General features: G+C 51.6%; 1 protein-coding gene across 1 annotated transcript in view; it reads left to right on the forward strand.

Moving 5' to 3' along the window:
- Positions 1–5,443: 5,443 nt before the first annotated feature.
- LOC121274975 (RNA binding protein fox-1 homolog 1-like) overlaps positions 5,444–22,314 on the forward strand; it is a 63,159-nt gene continuing 46,288 nt past the window's right edge. Inside the window, exon 1 of the mRNA XM_041182354.1 lies at positions 5,444–5,675. Within this exon, the coding sequence (XP_041038288.1) occupies positions 5,649–5,675 (27 nt within the window). The 5' untranslated portion in view covers positions 5,444–5,648. The remainder of the gene's footprint in view (positions 5,676–22,314) is intronic.

Consider the following 22,314-nt stretch of genomic DNA (forward strand, 5'->3'; position numbering starts at 1 on the left):
ATCTCCCTCGTTCTCTGTCTCTTTTGTTCTCTGTCTCCCTCGTTCTCTGTCTCTGTCGATCTCTTTCTGCCTGATTCTCTGTCTCCCTCATTCCCTGTCTGCCTCGATCTCTGTCTGCCTCGTTCTCCATCTCCCTCGTTCTCTGTCTCCCTCGATCTCTGTCTCCCTCGCTCTCTGTCTCCCTTGTCCTCTGTTTCCTTTGCTCTCTGTCTCCTTCATTGTCTCTCTCCCTCATTCTCTGTCTCCCTCAATCTTGTCTCCCCCGATCTCTGTCTCCCTCGATCGCTGTCTACCTTGATCTGTCTCCCTCGTTCTCTGTCTCCCTCGATCTCTGTCTCCCTCATTCTCCGTCTCCCTCGTTCTCCGTCTACCTCGATATCCGTCTCCCTCAATCTCTGTCTCCCTCGATCTTGTCTCCCTCGTTCACCATCTCCCTTGTTCTCTGTCTCTTTTGTTCTCTGTCTCCCTCGTTCTCTGTCTCTCCCGATTTCTGTCTCCATCGTTCTCCATCTCCCTCATTCTCTGTCTCCCTCATTCTCTGTCTCCCTTGATATCTGTCTCCATCGATCTTGTCTCCCTCATTCTCTGTCTCCCGCTCTCTGTCTCCCTTGCTCTCTGTCTCCCTCGTTCTCTGTCTCTCTCGATCTCTGTCTCCCTCGATCTGTGTCTCCCTCGCTCTCCGTCTCCCTCGATCTCTGTCTCCCTCGATCACTGTCTCCCTCAATCTCTGTCTCCCTCATTCTCTGTCTCCCTCGATCTCTGTCTTCCTCACTCTGACTCCCTCAGTCTCTGTCTCCCTCGTTCACTGTCTCCCTCGATCTCTATCTCCCTAAGTCTCGATCTCTGTCTCCCTCAATCTCTGTCTCCCTCAAACTCTATCTCCCTCAATCTCTGTCTCCCTCAATCTCTGTATCCCTTGTTCTCTGTATCCCTCGATCTCTGTCTCCCTCGATCGCTGTCTCCCTTCATCTGTCTCCCTCAATCTCTGTCTCCCTCGATCTTGTCTCCCTCGTTCTCCATCTCCCTCGTTCTCTGTCTCTTTCGTTCTCTGTCTCCCTCGTTCTCTGTCTCCCTCAATTTCTGTCTCCCTCATTCTCCATCTCCTTCATTCTCTGTCTCCCTCTCTCTGTCTCCCTTGCTCTCTGTCTCTGTCGTTCTCTGTCTCCCTCATTCACTGACTCCCTCAATCTCTGTCTCTCTCGATCTCTGTCTCCCTCATTCTCTGTCTCCCTAGTTCTCTGTCTCCCTCGATCTCTGTCTCCCTCGATCTCTGTCTCCCTCGTTCTCCATCTCCCTCGATCAACGTCTCCCTCGATCTCTGTCTCCCTCGCTCTCTGTCTCCCTTGTCCTCTGTTTCCTTTGCTCTCTGTCTCCCTCATTCTCTGTCTCCCTCATTCTCTGTCTCCCTAATTCTCTGTCTCCCTCAATCTTGTCTCCCCGATCTCTGTCTCCCTCGATCGCTGTCTCCCTTGATCTGTCTCCCTCGTTCTCTGTCTCCCTCGATCTCTGTCTCCCTCATTCTCCGTCTCCCTCGTTCTCCGTCTACCTCGATCTCCGTCTCCCTCAATCTCTGTCTCCCTCGATCTCTGTCTCCCTCATTCTCTGTCTCCCTCGATCACTTTCTCCCTCGATCTCTGTCTCTCTCGCTCTCTGTCTCCCTTGTCCTCTGTTTCCTTTGCTCTCTGTCTCCTTCGTTCTCTGTCTCCCTCATTCTCTGTCTCCCTCAATCTTTTCTCCCCAATCTCTGTCTCCCTCGATCGCTGTCTCCCTTGATCTGTCTCCCTCGTTCTCTGTTTCCCTCGATCTCTGTCTCCTTCATTCTCCGTCTCCCTCGTTCTCCGTCTACCTCGATCTCCGTCTCCCTCAATCTCTGTCTCCCTCGATCTTGTCTCCCTCGTTCTCCATCTCCCTCGTTCTCTATCTCTTTTGTTCTCTGTCTCCCTCGTTCTCTGTGTCTCTCGTTTTCTGTCTCCCTCGTTCTCCATCTCCCTCGTTCTCTGTCTCCCTCATTCTCTTTCTCCCTTGATCTCTGTCTCCCTCGATCTTGTCTCCCTCATTCTCTGTCTCCCTCTCTCTGTCTACGTTGCTCTCTGTCTCCCTCGATCTCTGTCTCCCTCGTTCTCCGTCTCCCTCGATCACCGTCTCCCTCGATCTCTGTCTCCCACGTTTTCCGTCCCACTCGATCAACGTCTCCCTCGTTCTCTGTCTCCCTCGATCTCTGTCTCCCTCGCTCTCTGCCTCCCTCGATCTGTCTCCCTCAATCACTGTCTCCCTCGATCTCTGTCTCCTTTGTTCTCTGTCTCTCTCGATCTCTGTCTCCCTCGATCTGTGTCTCCCTCGCTCTCTGTCTCCCTCAATCTCTGTCTCCCTCGATCACTGTCTCCCTCAATCTCTGTCTCCCTCATTCTCTGTCTCCCTCGATCTCTGTCTTCCTCACTCTGACTCCCGCACTCTCTGTCTCCCTCGGTCACTGTCTCCCTCGATCTCTCTCTCCCTAAGTCTTTGTCTCTCTCGATCTCTGTCTCCCTCAATCTCTGTCTCCCTCAAACTCTGTCTCCCTCAATCTCTGTCTCCCTCAATCTCTGTCTCCCTTGTTCTCTGTCTCCCTCGATCTCTGTCTCCTTCGCTCTCTAAATCCATCCATCATTGTCTCCCTCACTCTCTGTCGCCCACGTTTTCTGTCTCCTTCGGTCTCTGTCTCCCCCGATCTCTGTCTCCCTCGATCACTGTCTCGCTTGGTCTGTCTCCCTCATTCTCTGTCTCCCTTGATCTCTGTCTCCCTCGTCCTCCGTCACCCTCGTTCGCCGTCTCCCTCGATCTCCATCTCCCTCAATCTCTGTCTCCCTCAATCTTGTCTCCCTCGTTCTCCATCTCCCTCGTTCTCTGTCTCTTTCGTTCTCTGTCTCCCTCGTTCTCTGTCTCCCTCGATTTCTGTCTCCCTCGTTCTCCATCTCCCTCGTTCTCTGTCTCCCTCATTCTCTGTCTCCCTTCGATCTTGTCTCCCTCATTCTCTGTCTCCCTCTCTCTGTCTCCCTTGCTCTCTGTCTCTGTCGTTCTCTGTCTCCCTCATTCTCTGTCTCCCTCGATCTCTGTCTGCCTCGATCTCTGTCTCCCTCGTTCTCCGTCTCCCTCGATCACCGTCTCCCTCAATCTCTGTCTCCCTCGATCTCTGTCTCCCTTGATCTCTGTCTCCCTCAATCTCTGTCTCCCTCGTTCTCTGTCTCCCTCGATCTCTGTCTCCCTCGCTCTCTGTCTCCCTTGTCCTCTGTTTCCTTTGCTCTCTGTCTCCCTCGTTCTCTGTCTCCCTCATTTTCTGTCTCCCTCAGTCTTGTCTCCCTTGTTCTCTGTCTCCCTCGTTCTCTGTCTCCCTCATTCTCTGCCTCCCTCAATCTCTGTCTCCCTCGATCTTTGCCTCCCTCGATCTCTGCCTCCTTCGCTCTGTCTCCCTCGATCTTGTCTCCCTCGTTCTCTGTCTCCCTCCTTCTCTGTCTCCCTCGCTCTCTGTCTCCCTCGATCTCTTTCTCCCTCGCTCTCTGTCTCCCTCGCTCTCTGTCTCCCTGATTCTCTGTCTCCCTCAATCTCTGTCTCCCTCGATCTCCATCTCCCTCGTTCTCTGTCTCCCTCATTCTCTGTCTCCCTGATTCTCTGTCTCCCTCAATCTCTGTCTCCCTCAATCTCTGTCTCCTTCGATCGCTGTCTCCCTCGATTTCTGTCTCCCTCGATCTCTGTCTCCCTCGCTCTCTGTCTCCCTTTCTCTTTCTCCCTCGATCTCTGTCTCTCTTGGTTTCTCTGTCTCTGTCGCTCTCTGTCTTTTGTTCTCTGTCACTGTCTCTCGTTCTCTCTCTCTCGCTGTTTATCTCTCGTTGTCTCTCTTTATCTCTACATATCTTTCTCTATGTCTCTCGCTTTCTCTCTCTCTCTTCCTCTCTCTTTGTTTCTCTCTCTTTCTCTCTCTCTCTCTGTCTCTCTCTCACTGTCTCTCTATCTCTCTCTTTCTCATTCTCTCTCTCTCTGTCTCTCACTCTGTCTCTCTCTGTCTCTCTCTGTCTCTCTCTCTCTCACTGTCTCACTCTCACTGTCTCTCTTTCTCTCTTGCTTTCTCTCTCTCTCTCTGTCTCCCTTGCTCTCTGTCTCTCTTGCTTTCTCTGTCTCTGTCGTTCTCTGTCTTTTGTTCTCTGTCACTGTCTCTCGTTCTCCCTCTCTCGCTGTCTCTCTCTCGTTGTCTCTCTTTATCTCTACATATCCTTCTCTATGTCTCTCGCTTTTTCTCTTTCTCTTCCTCTGTCTCTGTTTTATCTCTCTTTCTCTGTCTCTCTCTCTCTTTCTGTCTCTGTGTCTCTCCTCACTCTCTCTCTCTGTCTCTCTCTGTGTCTGTTGCACTGTCTCACTCTATTTCTACCTCATTCACGCTCTGTCTCTCTTTCTCTCTCCCTCACTCACTCCCTGTCTCTCTCTCTCTCTCTCTCTGTCTCTCTCTCTCTCTCTCTGTCTCTCTCTCTCTGTCTCTGTCTCTCTCTCTGTCTCTCTCTCTCTCTGTGTCTCTGTCTCTCTCTGTCTGTCTCTCTCTCTCGCTCTCTCTCCGTCTCTCTCTCTCTCTGTCTCTCTCTGTCTGTCTCTCTTTGTCTCTCTCTCTGGGTTAGTTCTGATGAAGGGTTATATGGACTAGAAACGTTAACTCTATCTTCCTATCCACAGATGCTGTCAGACCGGATGAGTTTTTCCAGCAATTTTTGATTTTGTTTCAGATTTCCAGCATCCGCAGTATTTTACTTTTATCTCGTTCGATGTCGCTCTCCCTCTTGTACTCTCTCTCTGTCTCTGTCACTCTCTCTCGTTCTCTCTCTCTCTCTGTCTCTGTCGCTCTCTCTCCCTCTTGTACTCTCTCTCTGTCTCTGTCGCTCTCTCTCATTCTCTCTCCCTCTCGTACTCTCTGTCTCTGTCACTCTCTCTCATTCTCTCTCTCTCTCTGTCTCTGTCGCTCTCTCTCCCTCTTGTACTCTCTCTCTGTCTCTGTCGCTCTCTCTCATTCTCTCTCCCTCTCGTACTCTCTCTCTGTCTCTGTCACTCTCTCTCGTTCTCTCTCTCTCTCTGTCTCTGTCGCTCTCTCTCCCTCTTGTACTCTCTCTCTGTCTCTGTCGCTCTCTCTCATTCTCTCTCCCTCTCGTACTCTCTCTCTGTCTCTGTCACTCTCTCTCGTTATCTCTCTCTCTGTCTCTGTCGTTCTCTCTCGTTCTCTCTCTCTCGTACTCTCTCTCTCTCCCTGTCTCTCTCTCTCTCTGTCAAACTCTCACTGCCTGTCTTTCTCTCTATATATCTTTCTCTCCGCCTCTCTCTCTCTCTCTCTATCTTTCCTCGCTGTCTGTCTATCTCTCTCTCTCTCTCTCTCTCTCTCTCCCTCTCTCTATTTACACTCTTTTTCTATCTTCTAGGCTGCCCAGGATGGGGGGAGCTCTGCTGAAGCCTTACCTCAGGGGTACACAGCCCAGTACCCACCTCCCCCTCCTCATGCCCGGATACCCGCAGAGTATCCACCTCCGCTGCCCCACCCTGGCCCAGACTTCCCAGGACAGCCTCTGTCGGAGGCAGGTCTCCGGCTCTACACCCAGTCGCAGGCCCTGATCGAACAGGCCGGAGGAGTGGATGGGACAATGTCAGCGATCCCTCCCCCACCATCGGTGAGTGTCCATCCATTGACAGTGTGTATGCTTGGCCTGTCCCTCCTCAGCCTGTGTCTACGCTCTGTCCAATCGCCGTCTGTGACCGCTCTGTCCAATCACAGCCTGTCTACGTTCTGTCCAATCACAGCCTGTCTACGTTCTGTCCAATCACAGCCTGCCTACGCTGTGTCCAATCACAGCTTGTCTACGCTCTGTCCAATCACAGCCTGTCTACGCTCTGTCCAATCACAGCCTGTCTACGTTCTGTCCAATCACAGCCTGCCTACGCTGTGTCCAATCACAGCTTGTCTACGCTCTGTCCAATCACAGCCTGTCTACGCTCTGTCCAATCACAGCCTGTCTACGTTCTGTCCAATCACAGCCTGCCTACGCTGTGTCCAATCACAGCTTGTCTACGCTCTGTCCAATCACAGCCTGTCTATGCTCTGTCCAATTACAGCCTGTCTACGCTCTGTCCAATCACAGCCTGTCTATGCTCTGTCTAGTCACAGCCTGTCTACGCTCTGTCCAATCACTGTCTGTGTCTGCTCTGTCCAATCGCTGTCTTTGTATGCTCCGTCCAATCACAGTCTGTGTCCGCTCTGTCCAATCGCTGTCTGTGTCTGCTCTGTCCAATCACTGTCTGCCTACGCTCTGTCCAATCACAACCTGTCTACGCTCTGTTCAATCACAGCCTGCCTACGTTCTGTCCAATCACAGGATGCCTACGCTCTGTCCAATCACAGCCTGCCTACGTTCTGTCCAATCACAGGATGCCTACGCTCTGTCCAATCACAGCCTGCCTATGCTGTGTCCAATCACAGCTGTCTATGCTCTGTCCAATCACAGCCTGTCTACGCACCATCCACTCATAGACCCTGCATGCTCTGTCCAATTGCTGTCTGTGTCCGCTCTGTCCAATCGTTGTCTGTGTCTGCTGTGTCCAATCACCGTCTGTGTCCGCTCTGTCCAACCACAGCCAGTGTCTGCTCTGTCCAATCGCTGTCTGTGTCTTCTCTGTCAATCACTGTCTGTGTCTGCTCTGTCCAATTGCTGTCTGTGTCTGCTCTGTCAATCACTGTCTGTTTCTGCTCTGTCCAATCACTGTCTGTGTATGCTCTGTCCAATTGCTCTCTGTGTCTGCTCTGTCAATCGCTGTCTGTCTGCGCTCTGTCCAATCACAGCCTGTCTGCACACCGACCACTCATAGTCCCTGCATGCTCTGTCCAATCACTGTCTGAGTCTGCTCTGTCCAACCACAGCCTGTCTGTACACCGACCACTCATAGTCCCTGCATGCTCTGTCCAATCACTGTCTGTGTCCGCTCTGTCCAACCACAGCCAGTGTCTGCTCTGTCAATCACTGTCTGTGTCTGCTCTGTCCAATCACAGTCTGTGTCTGCTCTGTCAATCACTGTCTGTGTCTGCTCTGTCCAATTGCTGTCTGTGTCTGCTCTGTCAATCACTGTCTGTGTCTGCTCTGTCCAATCACAGTCTGTGTCCACTCTGTCCAATCGCTGTCTGTGTCTGCTCTGTCAATCACTGTCTGTGTCTGCTCTGTCCAATCACTGTCTGTGTACGCTCTGTCCAATTGCTCTCTGTGTCTGCTCTGTCAATCGCTGTCTGTGTCTGCGCTCTGTCCAATCACAGCCTGTCTGCACACCGACCACTCATAGTCCCTGCATGCTCTGTCCAATCACTGTCTGAGTCTGCTCTGTCCAATCACTGTCTGTGTCTGCGCTCTGTCCAATCACAGCCTGTCTGCACACCGACCACTCATAGACCCTGCATGCTCTGTCCAATTGCTGTCTGTGTCTGCTGTGTCCAATCACTGTCTGTGTCCGCTCTGTCCAACCACACAGTGTCTGCTCTGTCAATCACTGTCTGTGTCTGCTCTGTCCAATCGCTGTCTGTGTCTTCTCTGTCAATCACTGTCTGTGTCTGCTCTGTCCAATTGCTGTCTGTGTACGCTCTGTCCAATCACTGTCTGTGTCTTCTCTGTCAATCACTGTCTGTGTCTGCTCTGTCCAATTGCTGTCTGTGTCTGCTCTGTCCAATCACTGTCTGTGTCTGCTCTGTCCAATCACAGTCTGTGTCCGCTCTGTCCAATCGCTGTCTGTGTCTGCTCTGTCAATCACTGTCTGTGTCTGCTCTGTCCAATCACAGTCTGTGTCCGCTCTGTCCAATCGCTGTCTGTGTCTGCTCTGTCAATCGCTGTCTGTGTCTGCGCTCTGTCCAATCACAGCCTGTCTGCACACCGACCACTCATAGTCCCTGCATGCTCTGTCCAATCACTGTCTGAGTCTGCTCTGTCCAATCACGGTCTGTGTCTGCTCTGTCCAATCACTGTCTGAGTCTGCTCTGTCCAATCACGGTCTGTGTCTGCTCTGTCCAATCACGGTCTGTGTCTGCTCTGTCCAATCACTGTCTGAGTCTGCTCTGTCCAATCACAGCCTGTGTCTGCTCTGTCTAATCGCAGCCTGAGTCCGCTCTCTGTCCTATCGCAATTGAGTCCGCTCTCTGTCCAATCCCAGTCCAAGCCCTGGGTTGTCCAGTGTGTCTAATCTCTGAATCGCGAGACCCCTCTATTCCCAGTCTGCTGGACTCTCGATCTGCACTGTAACTGAGGACACTAACTCCGAGGCCCCTGCTCCTGTCGGTCAGACTGACGGCTAGCCGCAATCTGACCTCTCCTTTACGCCGGCCCTGCTCTCAATCCCGTGGACACCAGCTGCTGCCGTCAGTTCGCTCTCACATCGAAGGTGCTAACAGCTTTTCCCCTGTATAGTCATCGCAGCCCAACCAGAGCAACTTCAGACTGCAGCACTGGGAGTGAAAGCTCTCCCTCCCTGCCCGTCGGCCACCAGCTCCAGCGGACAACTGGAAGTTCTCTTCCTGGGTGTCAAGGGAGCCTTGACATTGGGCACTGTGAATGCGCTTTCACTGCGGACTTCGCTGTTTGATGCTCAAATGAGCAAAGAGGAGAATATGAGTGCCAAGTGAGCAGGGCAGCAAGGAGAATACTGGCAGCAGTATAATTCCAACACTCAGACACTGGGAGCTGGATCAAACCTCTCACTTAAAGATCCCCCTTATTGCTGTTATAGATCCTCCGCTCAATGTGTCTCATAGATCCCAGTCTCTGTGTTATAGATCACCCACTCACTGTGTCCCATAGATCCCAATCTCTGTGTTATAGATCACCCACTCACTCTGTCCCATAGATCCCAGTCTCTGTGTTAAAGATCACCCACTCACTGTGTCTCATAGATCCCAGTCTCTGTGTTATAGATCACCCACTCACTCTGTCCCATAGATCCCAGTCTCTGTGTTATAGATCACCCACTCACTGTGTCCCATAGATCCCAATCTCTGTGTTATAGATCACCCACTCACTCTGTCCCATAGATCCCAGTCTCTGTGTTATAGATCACCCACTCACTGTGTCCCATAGATCCCAATCTCTGTGTTATAGATCACCCACTCACTCTGTCCCATAGATCCCAGTCTCTGTGTTAAAGATCACCCACTCACTCTGTCTCATAGATCCCAGTCTCTATGTTAAAGATCACCCACTCACTGCATCCCATAGATCCCAGTCTCTGTGTTATAGATCACCCACTCACTGTGTCCCATAGATCCCAATCTCTGTGTTATAGATCACCCACTCACTCTGTCCCATAGATCCCAGTCTCTGTGTTAAAGATCACCCACTCACTGTGTCTCATAGATCCCAGTCTCTGTGTTATAGATCACCCACTCACTCTGTCCCATAGATCCCAGTCTCTGTGTTATAGATCACCCACTCACTGTGTCCCATAGATCCCAATCTCTGTGTTATAGATCACCCACTCACTCTGTCCCATAGATCCCAGTCTCTGTGTTATAGATCACCCACTCACTGTGTCCCATAGATCCCAATCTCTGTGTTATAGATCACCCACTCACTCTGTCCCATAGATCCCAGTCTCTGTGTTAAAGATCACCCACTCACTCTGTCTCATAGATCCCAGTCTCTATGTTAAAGATCACCCACTCACTGCATCTCATAGATCCCAGTCTCAGTGTTATAGATCACCCACTCAATGCGTCTCATAGATCCCAGTCTCTGTGTTATAGATCACCCACTCACTGTGTCCCATGGATCCCAGTCTCTGTGTTATAGATCACCCACTCACTGTGTCCCATAGATCCCAGTCTCTGTGTTATAGATCACCCACTCACTGTGTCCCATAGATCCCAGTCTCTGTGTTAAAGATCACCCACTCACCGCGTCTCATAGATCCCAGTCTCTGTGTTATAGATCACCCACTCACTCTGTCTCATAGATCCCAGTCTCTGTGTTATAGATCACCCACTCAATGCGTCTCATAGATCCCAGTCTGTGTTATAGATCACCCACTCACTGTGTCTCATAGATCCCAGTCTCTATGTTATAGATCACCCACTCACTGTGTCTCATAGATCCCAGTGTCTGTGTTATAGATCACCCGTTCACTGTGTCCCATAGATCCCAGTCTCTGTGTAATAGATCACCCATTCACTGTGTCCCATAGATCCCAGTCTCTGTGTTATAGATCACCCACTCACTGTGTCCCATAGATCCCAGTCTCTGTGTTATAGATCACCCACTCACTGTGTCCCATAGATCCCAGTCTCTGTGTTATAGATCACCCACTCACTGTGTCCCATAGATCCCAGTCTCTGTGTTATAGATCACCCACTCACTGTGTCCCATGGATCTCAGTCTCTGTGTTATAGATCACCCACTCACTGTGTCCCATAGATCCCAGTGTCTGTGTTATAGATCACCCACTCACTCTGTCCCATAGATCCCAGTGTCTGTGTTATAGATCACCCACTCACTGTGTCTCATAGATCCCAATCTGTGTTTTATAGATCACCCACTCACTGTGTCCCATAGATCCCAGTCTCTGTGTTATAGATCACCCACTCACTGTGTCCCATAGATCCAGTGTCTGTGTTATAGATCACCCACTCACTGTGTCTCATAGATCCCAATCTGTGTTTTATAGATCACCCACTCACTGTGTCCCATAGATCCAGTGTCTGTGTTATAGATCACCCACTCACTGTGTCTCATAGATCCCAATCTCTGTGTTATAGATCACCCACTCACTGTGTTCCATAGATCCCAGTGTCTGTGTTATAGATCACCCACTCACTGTGTCCCGTAGATCCCAGTGTCTGTGTTATAGATCACCCGCTCACTGTGTCTCATAGATCCCAGTCTCTGTGTTATAGATCACCCACTCACTGTGTCCCATAGATCCCAATCTCTGTGTTATAGATCACCCACTCACTCTGTCCCATAGATCCCAGTATCTGTGTTATGACCCTCCTCTCTTTGTAATTGATCCCTGCATCTAATGTCTTAAATGTCACCTGAGTTGTGTATTTGACACTGGGTATTTTAGCTGCACTAAGTATAGGCCAATATGTACTTACTCTGTGTGTTGTGGCATGGTGTATCTGCTCTGTGTGATATAACATTGTACACCTCCTCTGTGTGATATAACACTATGTATCTACCCTGTCTGATATGATACTGTGTATCCACTCTGTCTGATATGACCCGGTGTATCTGCTCTTTGTGATATAACATTGTGCACTCCTCTGTGTGATATAACACTATGTATCTACCCTGTCTGATATGATACTGTGTATCTGCTCTATCTGATATGACACTGTGTATCCACCTTGTCTGATATGACACTGTGTATCTGCTCTGTCTGATATGACACTGTGTATCTGCTCTGTCTGATGACACTGTGTATCTGCTCTGTCTGATATGACAGTGTATCTGCTCTGTCTGATGACACTGTGTATCTGTTCTGTCTGATATGACACTGTGTATCTGCTCTGTCTGATATGACACTGTGTATCTGCTCTGTCTGATGACACTGTGTATCTACCCTGTCTGATATGACACTGTGTCTCCACCCTGTCTGATATGACACTGTGTATCTGCTCTGTCTGATGACACTGTGTATCTGTTCTGTCCGATATGACACTGTGTATCTGCTCTGTCTGATATGACACTGTGTATCTGCTCTGTCTGATGACACTTTGTATCTACCCTGTCTGATATGACACTGTGTCTCCACCCTGTCTGATATGACACTGTGTATCTGCTCTGTCTGATATGACTCTGTGTATCTGCTCTGTCTGACATGACACTATGTACCTGCTCCCTCCTGCTTATGTCTTGGTTCTGTCTGATATATACACTGTGGTGATGTGACTGCCTACCTGCTCCCTGTGACACGGCACCGTGTATCTGTCATGGATATTTTGATGAAGTGAGTCTCCTCGCTGTGATGTGATGCTTCTTTGTTTTGTAAAAGACACTCTGTAACTGCTCTGTCTGATAACCATGCTGTTACTGTTTTGTATGACCTGTGAATTCAATCCTGTGCTGGAATAATCCTCTGAGCTGTCTTCTGGCAGCGGGTTAATTTTATACAAAGTAAAACCATTTCTCTTTTTTATTTTGATAATGATGAGAGACAATAATTTCCTGTAGACTGGGAGGAAGTGCGCAGGCAAAACCTTCAAATTGAGATTGACGCTTCTGCATAGTGCTCCAAAAAAACCCCTCAAATTCTGTCCCGGCGTAGGGCAATGAGACTGAATATGGAGAGGGGGGAAAGGGAACACGGAGAGGGGGGAAAGGGAACACGGAGAGGGGGGAAAGGGAACACGAAGAGGGGGGAAAGGGAACACGGAGAGGGGGGAAAGGGAACACGGAGAGGGGGGAAAGGGAACACGGAGAGGGGGGAAAGGGAACACGGAGAGGGGGGAAAGGGAACACGGAGAGGGGGGAAAGGGAACACGGAGAGGGGGGAAAGGGAACTCGGAGAGGGGGAAAGGGAACACGGAGAGGGGGGAAAGGGAACACGGAGAGGGGGGAAAGGGAACACGGAGAGGGGGGAAAGGGAACACGGAGAGGGGGGTAGGGAACACGGAGAGGGGGGTAGGGAACACGGAGAGGGGGGAAAGGGAACACGGAGAGGGGGGAAAGGGAACACGGAGAGGGGGGAAAGGGAACACGGAGAGGGGGGAAAGGGAACACGGAGAGGGGGAAAGGGAACTCGGAGAGGGGGAAAGGGAACACGGAGAGGGGGGAAAGGGAACACGGAGAGGGGGGAAAGGGAACACGGAGAGGGGGGAAAGGGAACACGGAGAGGGGGGAAAGGGAACACGGAGAGGGGGGAAAGGGAACACGGAGAGGGGGGAAAGGGAACACGGAGAGGGGGGAAAGGGAACATGGAGAGGGGGGAAAGGGAACACGGAGAGGGGGGAAAGGGAACACGGAGAGGGGGGAAAGGGAACACGGAGAGGGGGGAAAGGGAACACGGAGAGGGGGGAAAGGGAACACGGAGAGGGGGGAAAGGGAACACGGAGAGGGGGGAAAGGGAACACGGAGAGGGGGGAAAGGGAACACGGAGAGGGGGGAAAGGGAACATGGAGAGGGGGGAAAGGGAACACGGAGAGGGGGGAAAGGGAATATGGAGAGGGGGGAAAGGGAACACGAAGAGGGAGGAAAGGGAACACGAAGAGGGGGGAAAGGGAACATGGAGAGGGGGGAAAGGGAATATGGAGAGGGGGGAAAGGGAACACGGAGAGGGGGGAAAGGGAACACGGAGAGGGGGGAAAGGGAACACGGAGAGGGGGGAAAGGGAACATGGAGAGGGGGGAAAGGGAACACGGAGAGGGGGGAAAGGGAACACGGAGAGGGGGGAAAGGGAACACGGAGAGGGGGGAAAGGGAACATGGAGAGGGGGGAAAGGGAACATGAAGAGGGGGGAAAGGGAACACGGAGAGGGGGGAAAGGGAATATGGAGAGGGGGAAAGGGAACACGGAGAGGAGGGAAAGGGAATATGGAGAGGGGGGAAAGGGAATATGGAGAGGGGGGAAAGGGAACACGGAGAGGGGGAAAGGGAACACGGAGAGGGGGAAAGGGAATATGGAGAGGGGGGAAAGGGAACACGGAGAGGGGGAAAGGGAACACGGAGAGGGGGAAAGGGAATATGGAGAGGGGGGAAAGGGAACACGGAGAGGGGGAAAGGGAACACGGAGAGGGGGAAAGGGAATATGGAGAGGGGGGAAAGGGAATATGGAGAGGAGGGAAAGGGAATATGGAGAGGGGGGAAAGGGAATATGGAGAGGGGGGAAAGGGAACACGGAGAGGGGGGAAAGGGAACATGGAGAGGGGGGAAAGGGAATACAGGGGGGGGAAGGGAACATGGAGAGGGGGGAAAGGGAACACGGAGAGGGGGGAAAGGGAACATGGAGAGGGGGGAAAGGGAACACGGAGAGGAGGGAAAGGGAACATGGAGAGGAGGGAAAGGGAATATGGAGAGGGGGGAAAGGGAACATGGAGAGGGGGGAAAGGGAACATGGAGAGGAGGGAAAGGGAATATGGAGAGGAGGGAAAGGGAACACGGAGAGGAGGGAAAGGGAATATGGAGAGGGGGGAAAGGGAATATGGAGAGGAGGGAAAGGGAATATGGAGAGGGGGGAAAGGGAATATGGAGAGGGGGGAAAGGGAACACGAAGAGGGAGGAAAGGGAACATGAAGAGGGAGGAAAGGGAACATGGAGAGGAGGGAAAGGGAACATGAAGAGGGAGGAAAGGGAATATGGAGAGGAGGGAAAGGGAATATGGAGAGGGGGGAAAGGGAACACGGAGAGGGGGGAAAGGGAACACGAAGAGGGGGGAAGGGAACACGGAGAGGGGGGAAAGGGAACACGGAGAGGGGGGAAAGGGAACACGGAGAGGGGGGAAAGGGAACACGGAGAGGGGGGAAAGGGAACACGGAGAGGGGGGAAAGGGAACACGGAGAGGGGGGAAAGGGAACACGGAGAGGGGGGAAAGGGAACACGGAGAGGGGGGAAAGGGAACACGGAGAGGGGGGAAAGGGAACACGGAGAGGGGGAAAGGGAACATGGAGAGGGGGAAAGGGAATATGGAGAGGGGGAAAGGGAATATGGAGAGGGGGGAAAGGGAATATGGAGAGGGGGAAAGGGAATATGGAGAGGGGGGAAAGGGAACACGGAGAGGGGGGAAAGGGAACACGGAGAGGGGGAAAGGGAATACAGGGGGGGGAAGGGAATACGGAGAGGGGGGAAAGGGAACATGAAGAGGGGGAAAGGGAACATGGAGAGGGGGAAAGGGAATACAGGGGGGGGAAGGGAACACGGAGAGGGGGGAAAGGGAACACGGAGAGGGGGGAAAGGGAACATGGAGAGGGGGAAAGGGAATACAGGGGGGGGAAGGGAACACGGAGAGGGGGGAAAGGGAACACGGAGAGGGGGGAAAGGGAACATGGAGAGGGGGAAAGGGAACACGGAGAGGGGGGAAAGGGAACATGGAGAGGGGGAAAGGGAACACGGAGAGGGGGAAAGGGAACATGGAGAGGGGGAATGGGAACATGGAGAGGGGGAAAGGGAATATGGAGAGGGGGGAAAGGGAACACGGAGAGGGGGGAAAGGGAAGATGGAGAGGGGGGAAAGGGAACATGGAGAGGGAGGAAAGGGAACACGGAGAGGGGGGAAAGGGAACATGGAGAGGGGGGAAAGGGAACATGGAGAGGGAGAAAGGGAATACAGGGGGGGGAAGGGAATACGGAGAGGGGGGAAAGGGAACATGGAGAGGGAGAAAGGGAATACGGGGGGGGAAGGGAATACGGAGAGGGGGGAAGGGAACATGAAGAGGGGGGAAGGGAACAAGGAGAAGGGGGAAAGGAAACATGGAGAGGGAGAAAGGGAATACAGGGGGGGGAAGGGAACACGGAGAGGGGGGAAAGGGAACACGGAGAGGGGGAAAGGGAACATGGAGAGGGGGAAAGGGAACACGGAGAGGGGGAAAGGGAACACAGAGAGGGGGAAAGGGAACATGGAGAGGGGGGGTAGGGAACACGGAGAGGGGGGTAGGGAACACGGAGAGGGGGGTAGGGAACACGGAGAGGGGGGGAAAGGGAACACGGAGAGGGGGGAAGGGGACACGGAGGGGGGGAAATGGAATACGGATGGGAGGGGGGAAGGGAACATGGAGAGGGGGGTAGGGAACACGGAGAGGGGGGTAGGGAACACGGAGAGGGGGGTAGGGAACACGGAGAGGGGGGTAGGGAACACGGAGATGGGGGTAGGGAACACGGAGATGGGGGAAAGGGGACACAGAGACGGGGGGTGGGGGGTGGGGGGGAAGGGAATATTGACACACGATTGGAGACAGGTGCTGGTCTCTTCCTCCCAGTCCGCTTGCGATTGGTCAATGTCGGTTGGGCATTCGGAGTTCTGTCTGTTCATTGGTTGCTCCTGGTTGGGTGGGCTGCCACATCCCTCGGTGCCCATGGACTCGGTGCCCACTGGCCCCCTTCCCCCACACCACCCACCCCACCACCCCCCCCCCCACTTCCCCCCACCCCCCACCCCTTCCAAAACCAGTGCTGACCAACTGGACGCCAGCCACTGCTTCCAGCGCTGAGTGGGGGGGAGGTGGGTGGGGGGGTGGGGGTACCTGCTCCAGGGGACCTTGCCATCTCTGGGACCTGGTGGCCGTGGGCACAGAGGTGAAGAGGCGCGGGCGAAGGGTCAGCCGAGCTGCACCCCCCCACCCCACCCCTCCCCCCTCCCCACCGCCCCCCACCGTGGCCACGAGTGCTGAACAGACAGAAGGTCCATGCCCAAGGGGTGATGGTTGGGCCACTGCTGGACACTGCTGGGGGTACAGACTGAGGGAGCAGGGGGTACTGCCCAGTCTGCTGCAGGGTTTGACCCTGGCCTGAGTGTGTCAAGTCCAGTGAGCCACTCTCACCAGCTCAGCAGCTTTCTTTCTGGTACATCGACATTTCGTTGGCTCTGACTCTCTTCCATTTTTCCTCCTCTTCTCCCCACCTCCCCCACCCCCCACCCCCCCCCCCACCCCAACCCCACCCCGTCTATCCTTCACCTCCCCCTCCATGCCTGTGTCCCTCTTCCTCTGCCTCTCTCTCTCTCTGTTTTTCACTCCTCTCTCTCTCTCCCTCTCGCTTCCCTTCTCAATTCTTCTATCTCTTCCTCTCTCTCTCTCTCTCTCGCTTCCCTTCTCAATTCTTCTATCTCTTCCTCTCTCTCTCTCTCTCGCTTCCCTTCTCAATTCTTCTATCTCTTCCTCTCTCTCTCTCTCGCTTCCCTTCTCAATTCTTTTATCTCTCTCTCTCTCTCCCTCTCGCTTCCCTTCTCAATTCTTCTATCTCTTCCTCTCTCTCTCTCTCGCTTCCCTTCTCAATTCTTCTATCTCTTCCTCTCTCTCTCTCTCTCACTTCCCTTATCAATTCTTCTATCTCTTCCTCTCTCTCTCTCTCGCTTCCCTTCTCAATTCTTCTATCTCTTCCTCTCTCTCTCTCTCGCTTCCCTTCTCAATTCGTCTATCCCTTCCTCTCTCTCTCTCTCTTCCTCTCTCAATTTGTCTTTCTCTTCCTCTCTCTCTCTCTTTTCCTCTCTCAATTCTTCTATCCCTTCCTCTCTCTCTCTTCCCTTCTCAATTCTTCTATCTCTTCCTCTCTCTCTCTTCCCTTCTCAATTCTTCTATCTCTTCCTCTCTCTCTCTTCCCTTCTCAATTCTTCTGTCTCTTCTTCTCTCTCTCTTCCTCTCTCAATTCTTCTAACCCTTCCTCACTCTCCTCTCTTCCCTTCTCAATTCTTCTATCCCTTCCTCTCTCTCTTCCCTTCTTAATTCTTCTATCCCTTCCTCTCTCTCTCTTCCCTTCTCAATTCTTCTATCCCTTCCCCTCTCTCTCTTCCCTTCTCAATTCTTCTATCCCTTCCTCTCTCTCTCTCTCTTCCTCTCTCAATTCTTCTATCCCTTCCTCTTTCTCTCTTCCCTTCTCAATTCTTCTATCCCTTCCTCTCTCTCTCTCTCTTCCCTTCTCAATTCTTCTATCTCTTCCTCACTCACCTGACCGCTCTGTATTTCTACCTTTCTCCCACCCCCACCCTTCCTCTGCCTCTCTCTCTCTGTTTTTCACTCCTCTCTCTCTCTCTCTCTTCCTCTCTCAATTCTTCTCTCTTCCTCTCTCTATCTTCCCTTCTCAATTCTTCAATCCCTTTCTCTCTCTCTCTCCCGCTTCCTCTCTCAACTCTTCTATCTCTTCCTCACTCTCTCTCTCTCTCTTCCTCTCTCAATTTGTCTTTCTCTTCCTCTCTCTCTCTCTTTTCCTCTCTCAATTCTTCTATCCCTTCCTCTCTCTCTCTTCCCTTCTCAATTCTTCTATCTCTTCCTCTCTCTCTCTCTTCCCTTCTCAATTCTTCTGTCTCTTCCTCTCTCTCTCTTCCTCTCTCAATTTTTCTAACCCTTCCTCACTCTCCTCTCTTCCCTTCTCAATTCTTCTATCCCTTCCTCTCTCTCTCTCTTTTCCTCTCTCAATTCTTCTATCACTTCCTCTCTCTCTCTCTCTTCCCTTCTCAATTCTTCTATCTCTTCCTCTCTCTCTCTCTTCCCTTCTCAATTCTTCTGTCTCTTCCTCTGTCTCTCTTCCTCTCTCAATTCTTCTAACCCTTCCTCACTCTCCTCTCTTCCCTTCTCAATTCTTCTATCCCTTCCTCTCTCTCTCTCTTCCCTTGTCAATTCTTCTATCCCTTCATCTCTCTCTCTTCCCTTCTCAATTCTTCTATCCCTTCCTCTCTCTCTCTCTCTTCCTCTCTCAATTCTTCTATCCCTTCCTCTTTCTCTCTTCCTTTCTCAATTCTTCTATCCCTTCATCTCTCTCTCTTCCCTTCTCAATTCTTCTATCTCTTCCTCACTCACCTGACCACTCTGTATTTCTACCTTTCTCCCACCCCCACCCTTCCTCTGCCTCTCTCTCTCTGTTTTTCACTCCTCTCTCTCTCTCTCTCTCTCTTCCTCTCTCAATTCTTCTATCTCTTCCTCTCTCTCTCTTCCCTTCTCAATTCTTCAATCCCTTTCTCTCTCTCTCTCCCGCTTCCTCTCTCAACTCTTCTATCTCTTCCTCACTCTCTCTCTCTCTCTTCCTCTCTCAAGTCTTCTATCTCTTCCTCTCTCTCCTGACCGCTCTGTAGCCCTACCTCTGCCCCCCTCCCCAGCCCCACCACACTTCCTCCGCTCTCTCTTTCTCTGAGCTAGTCTCGGAGACCCGCTTCTGTCTCCTGGTGTCTGACTTTTATTTCTCCACTTCATTGCTCTCTCTGAATCCCTCTCTCCCTCCTCCCTCCCTCTTTATTCCTCTCTCTCTCTCTCTCTCTCTCTCTCTCTCTGTTACCACTCGATATAGTGGTGACTCTCTCTCTCTCTGCCTCTCTCTCCAATTCTGTCTCTGCACCATTGTCTACACCCAGGTGGATTGTTAACCCCGCTCCTCAACCTCGGCTATTGTTGTACATACCCACCGGGTCCACTAATGCCCTCTAAGAGAAGGAAATCTACCGTCCTCCCCTTGGTCTGGCCTACATGGGGCTCCACACCCACACATAAGACCCATAGGACATAGGAGCAGAAATGAGGCCATTCGGCCCATCGAGTCTGCTCCTCCATTCAATCATGGCTGACAAGTTTCTCAGCCCCATTCTCCCGCCTTCTCCCCGGAACCAGTGGTTGAGTCTTAGCTGACCCCCCCCACCCCCACCCCCGCAGACATGGTGATGAAAGGATCAAGATGGAATAAAACCGGACAGACCACCCGGCATTGACCTAGGCACGGGAAACGATAACGGCAATTTCAGCCCTGTCGACACTGCAAAGTCCTCCTCACTACCACCTGGGGGCTGCTGCCGAAATTGGGAGACCTGTCTCGCAGACTGGCCAGACACCAACCCGACATAATGATCCTCACAGATTCACGACTCCGACATTCACTCCCTCCACCACCGACACACAGTAGCAGCAGCGTGTGCACCATCTACAAGATGCACTGCAGCATCTCACCAAGTTCCCTTCGACAGCACCGTCCAAAACCACGACCACTACCATCTAGAAGGTCAAGGGCAGCAGACAGATTGGAACACCACCACCTGGAAGTTCCCCTCCAAGTCACTCACCGTCCTGACTTGGAAATATATCAGCCGTTCCTTCACTGTCGCTGGGTCAAAATCCTGGAACTCCCTCCCTAACAGCACTGTGGGTGTATCTACGCCACACGGACAAAATCCTGGAACTCCCTCCCTAACAGCACCGTGGGTGTACACACACCACAGGGACAAAATCCTGGAACTCCCTCCCTAACAGCACTGTGGGTGTACCATCTCCATCAGCCTACCCTCCGGTGCATCCCAGCGCTCCCGCTTCCCTACATCGCTTGCATGTCCTGTTACCTGCTCACACCCACCACACTCCCACTGACCCCCTCCCGAACCTTCCCTGCTGTGCCCACTGACCTACACTGGCTCTAGGTTCTCAGCAAAACCCCAATTTCCATATTCTCTTCCTCGTCCTCCAATCCCTGGGTGCTCTTTCTCCCCCCCTGCTTCTACCACCTCCGCTGACCCCACTATCTGTCAGCCCGATAACACTGCTGTTCCAATCCCCCCCACAATATCCAACTCTTCACCAACCCACCCCACCGATATTAGCCATGAAACTTCTCTGCCTCTCTCCAACCCTCCTGCACTAGAGCTTTTTAATGACAGTAAAGGCGCCATCTAAACACAAGTTGTCTCATTTCTCTGCCTCTCTGTCTGTGTCATACCTGTACAGGTGTCTATACCTCATGCAACCACCCCATCCCCAAATGTTGTCTCGCTCTCTCTCTCTCTCTCTCTCTGTCTGTTCCTCTCTCTCTTTTTCTCTGTCTCTCTGCCTTTCTCTCCCTCTCTCTCTGTCTACCTGTCTCTCTCTTTCTTTATTTCTCTCTGTCTGTTTCTCTCTCTGTTTCTCTGTCTCTCTGCCTTTCTCTCTCTCTCTTTTTCTTTCTGTCTGTCTGTCTCTCTCTTTCTTTATCTCTCTCTGTTTCTCTGTCTCTCTGCCTTTCTCTCTCTCTCTCTGTGTCTTTCTGTCTGTCTGTCTCTCTTTTTCTTTATCTCTCTCTGTGTCTCTTTCTCTCCATCTCTCTCTTTCCTTATCTCTCTCTCTATCTCTTTTCTATCTCACTCTTTGCCTCTCTCTCTCTTTGTCTCTCTTTGTCTCTGCCCCTGTCTCTCTCTCTCTCTTTCCCCCTCTCTCTTTTTCTCTCTCTGTCTCCTTCTCTCTCTCTCTCTTTCCTCTATCTGTCTCTCTCTCATTCCCCTTTCTCTTTTTCTCTCTTTCTCTCTTTGTCTCTCTCTGTCTCTTTGTCTCTTTCTCTTTGCCTCTCTCTTTCTTTATCTCTCTCTCTCTGTCTCTTTCTCTCTATCTCTCTTCTGTCTTGCTCTTTGTCTCTTTCTCTCTTTGTCTCTCTCTCTCTCTGCCTGTCTCTCTCTCTCTGCCTCTCTTTGTCCCTCTGCCTCTGCCTCTCTCTCTCTTCCCCCACTCTCTCTTTTTCTCTCTCTGTCTCTTTGTCTTTTTCTCTCTCCTTTCTCCATCTCTATCTCTTTCTGCCTCTCACTTTCCAATATTTTATCCCTTTTTTATCCCTCTTCCTCTGTCTCCCTCTCTTTTTCTCTATCTCACCCTGTCTCTCTCTCTCTCTCTCAGGCTCTCTCTCCCTCTTTCCCTTTGACTCTCTCTGCCTCTCACTTATCCAAGCTTCTCTGTCTCGCTGTATATGTCTCTGTCCCTCCACCTCTCCTTCTGCCTCTCACTTTCCAATCTTTTATCCCTTCTCTCTCTGTCCCTGTCTTTTTCTTTCTCTCTATCTCATCCTCTTTCCCTCTGTTTCCCTTTGACTCTCACTTCTCCTATCTTTGACCTCTTCTCTCTCTCTCTCTCTTGCTGCATATGTCTCTCTGTCCCTGTATCTCTCTTCCACCCTCTCACTTTCCAATCTTTTATCCCTTGTCTCTGTCTCTCCCTCTTTCTCTGTCTCTCACTGTCAGTCTTTGTGTTGCTGTCTCTTCATTGTCTCTCCATCTCTGCCCCTCTCTTTCTCTCTGCCTCACTCTGTCTCTCTCCATTTTGCTTTGTCACTCTCTATTTCTGTCTCTCTCTCTTTGCCTCTCAATCTATCTCTCTCTTTGCCTCTCTCTATCTATCTCTCTCGCTCTTTTCCTCTCTCTATCTCTCTCTCTTTGTCTCTCTCTATCTCTTTCTCTCTTTGCCTCTATTTCTCTCCCTTTGCCTCTCTCTATATATCTCTTTCTCTCTTTGCCTCTCTATATCTCTGTCTCTTTGCCTCTCTATCTCTCTCTCTCTCTCTCTCTCTTTGCCTCTCTCTATATATCTCTTTCTCTCTTTGCCTCTCTATATCTCTGTCTCTTTGCCTCTCTGTCTCTCTCTCTCTTTGCCTCTCTCTCTATCTCATTCTCTCTTTGTCACTCTCTATATATCTCTTTCTATCTTTGCCTCTCTATCTCTCTCTCTCTTTGCCTCTCTATCTCTATCTCTCTCTCTCTTTGCCTCTCTATCTCTCTCTCTCTCTCTCTCTCTCTTTGCCTCTCTCTATATATCTCTTTCTCTCTTTGCCTCTCTATATCTCTGTCTCTTTGCCTCTCTGTCTCTCTCTCTCTTTGCCTCTCTCTCTATCTCATTCTCTCTTTGTCACTCTCTATATATCTCTTTCTAT

The sequence above is a fragment of the Carcharodon carcharias genome (genome assembly GCF_017639515.1).
Source record: "Carcharodon carcharias isolate sCarCar2 chromosome 39 unlocalized genomic scaffold, sCarCar2.pri SUPER_39_unloc_4, whole genome shotgun sequence".
NCBI classification, from domain to species: Eukaryota; Metazoa; Chordata; class Chondrichthyes; order Lamniformes; family Lamnidae; genus Carcharodon; species Carcharodon carcharias.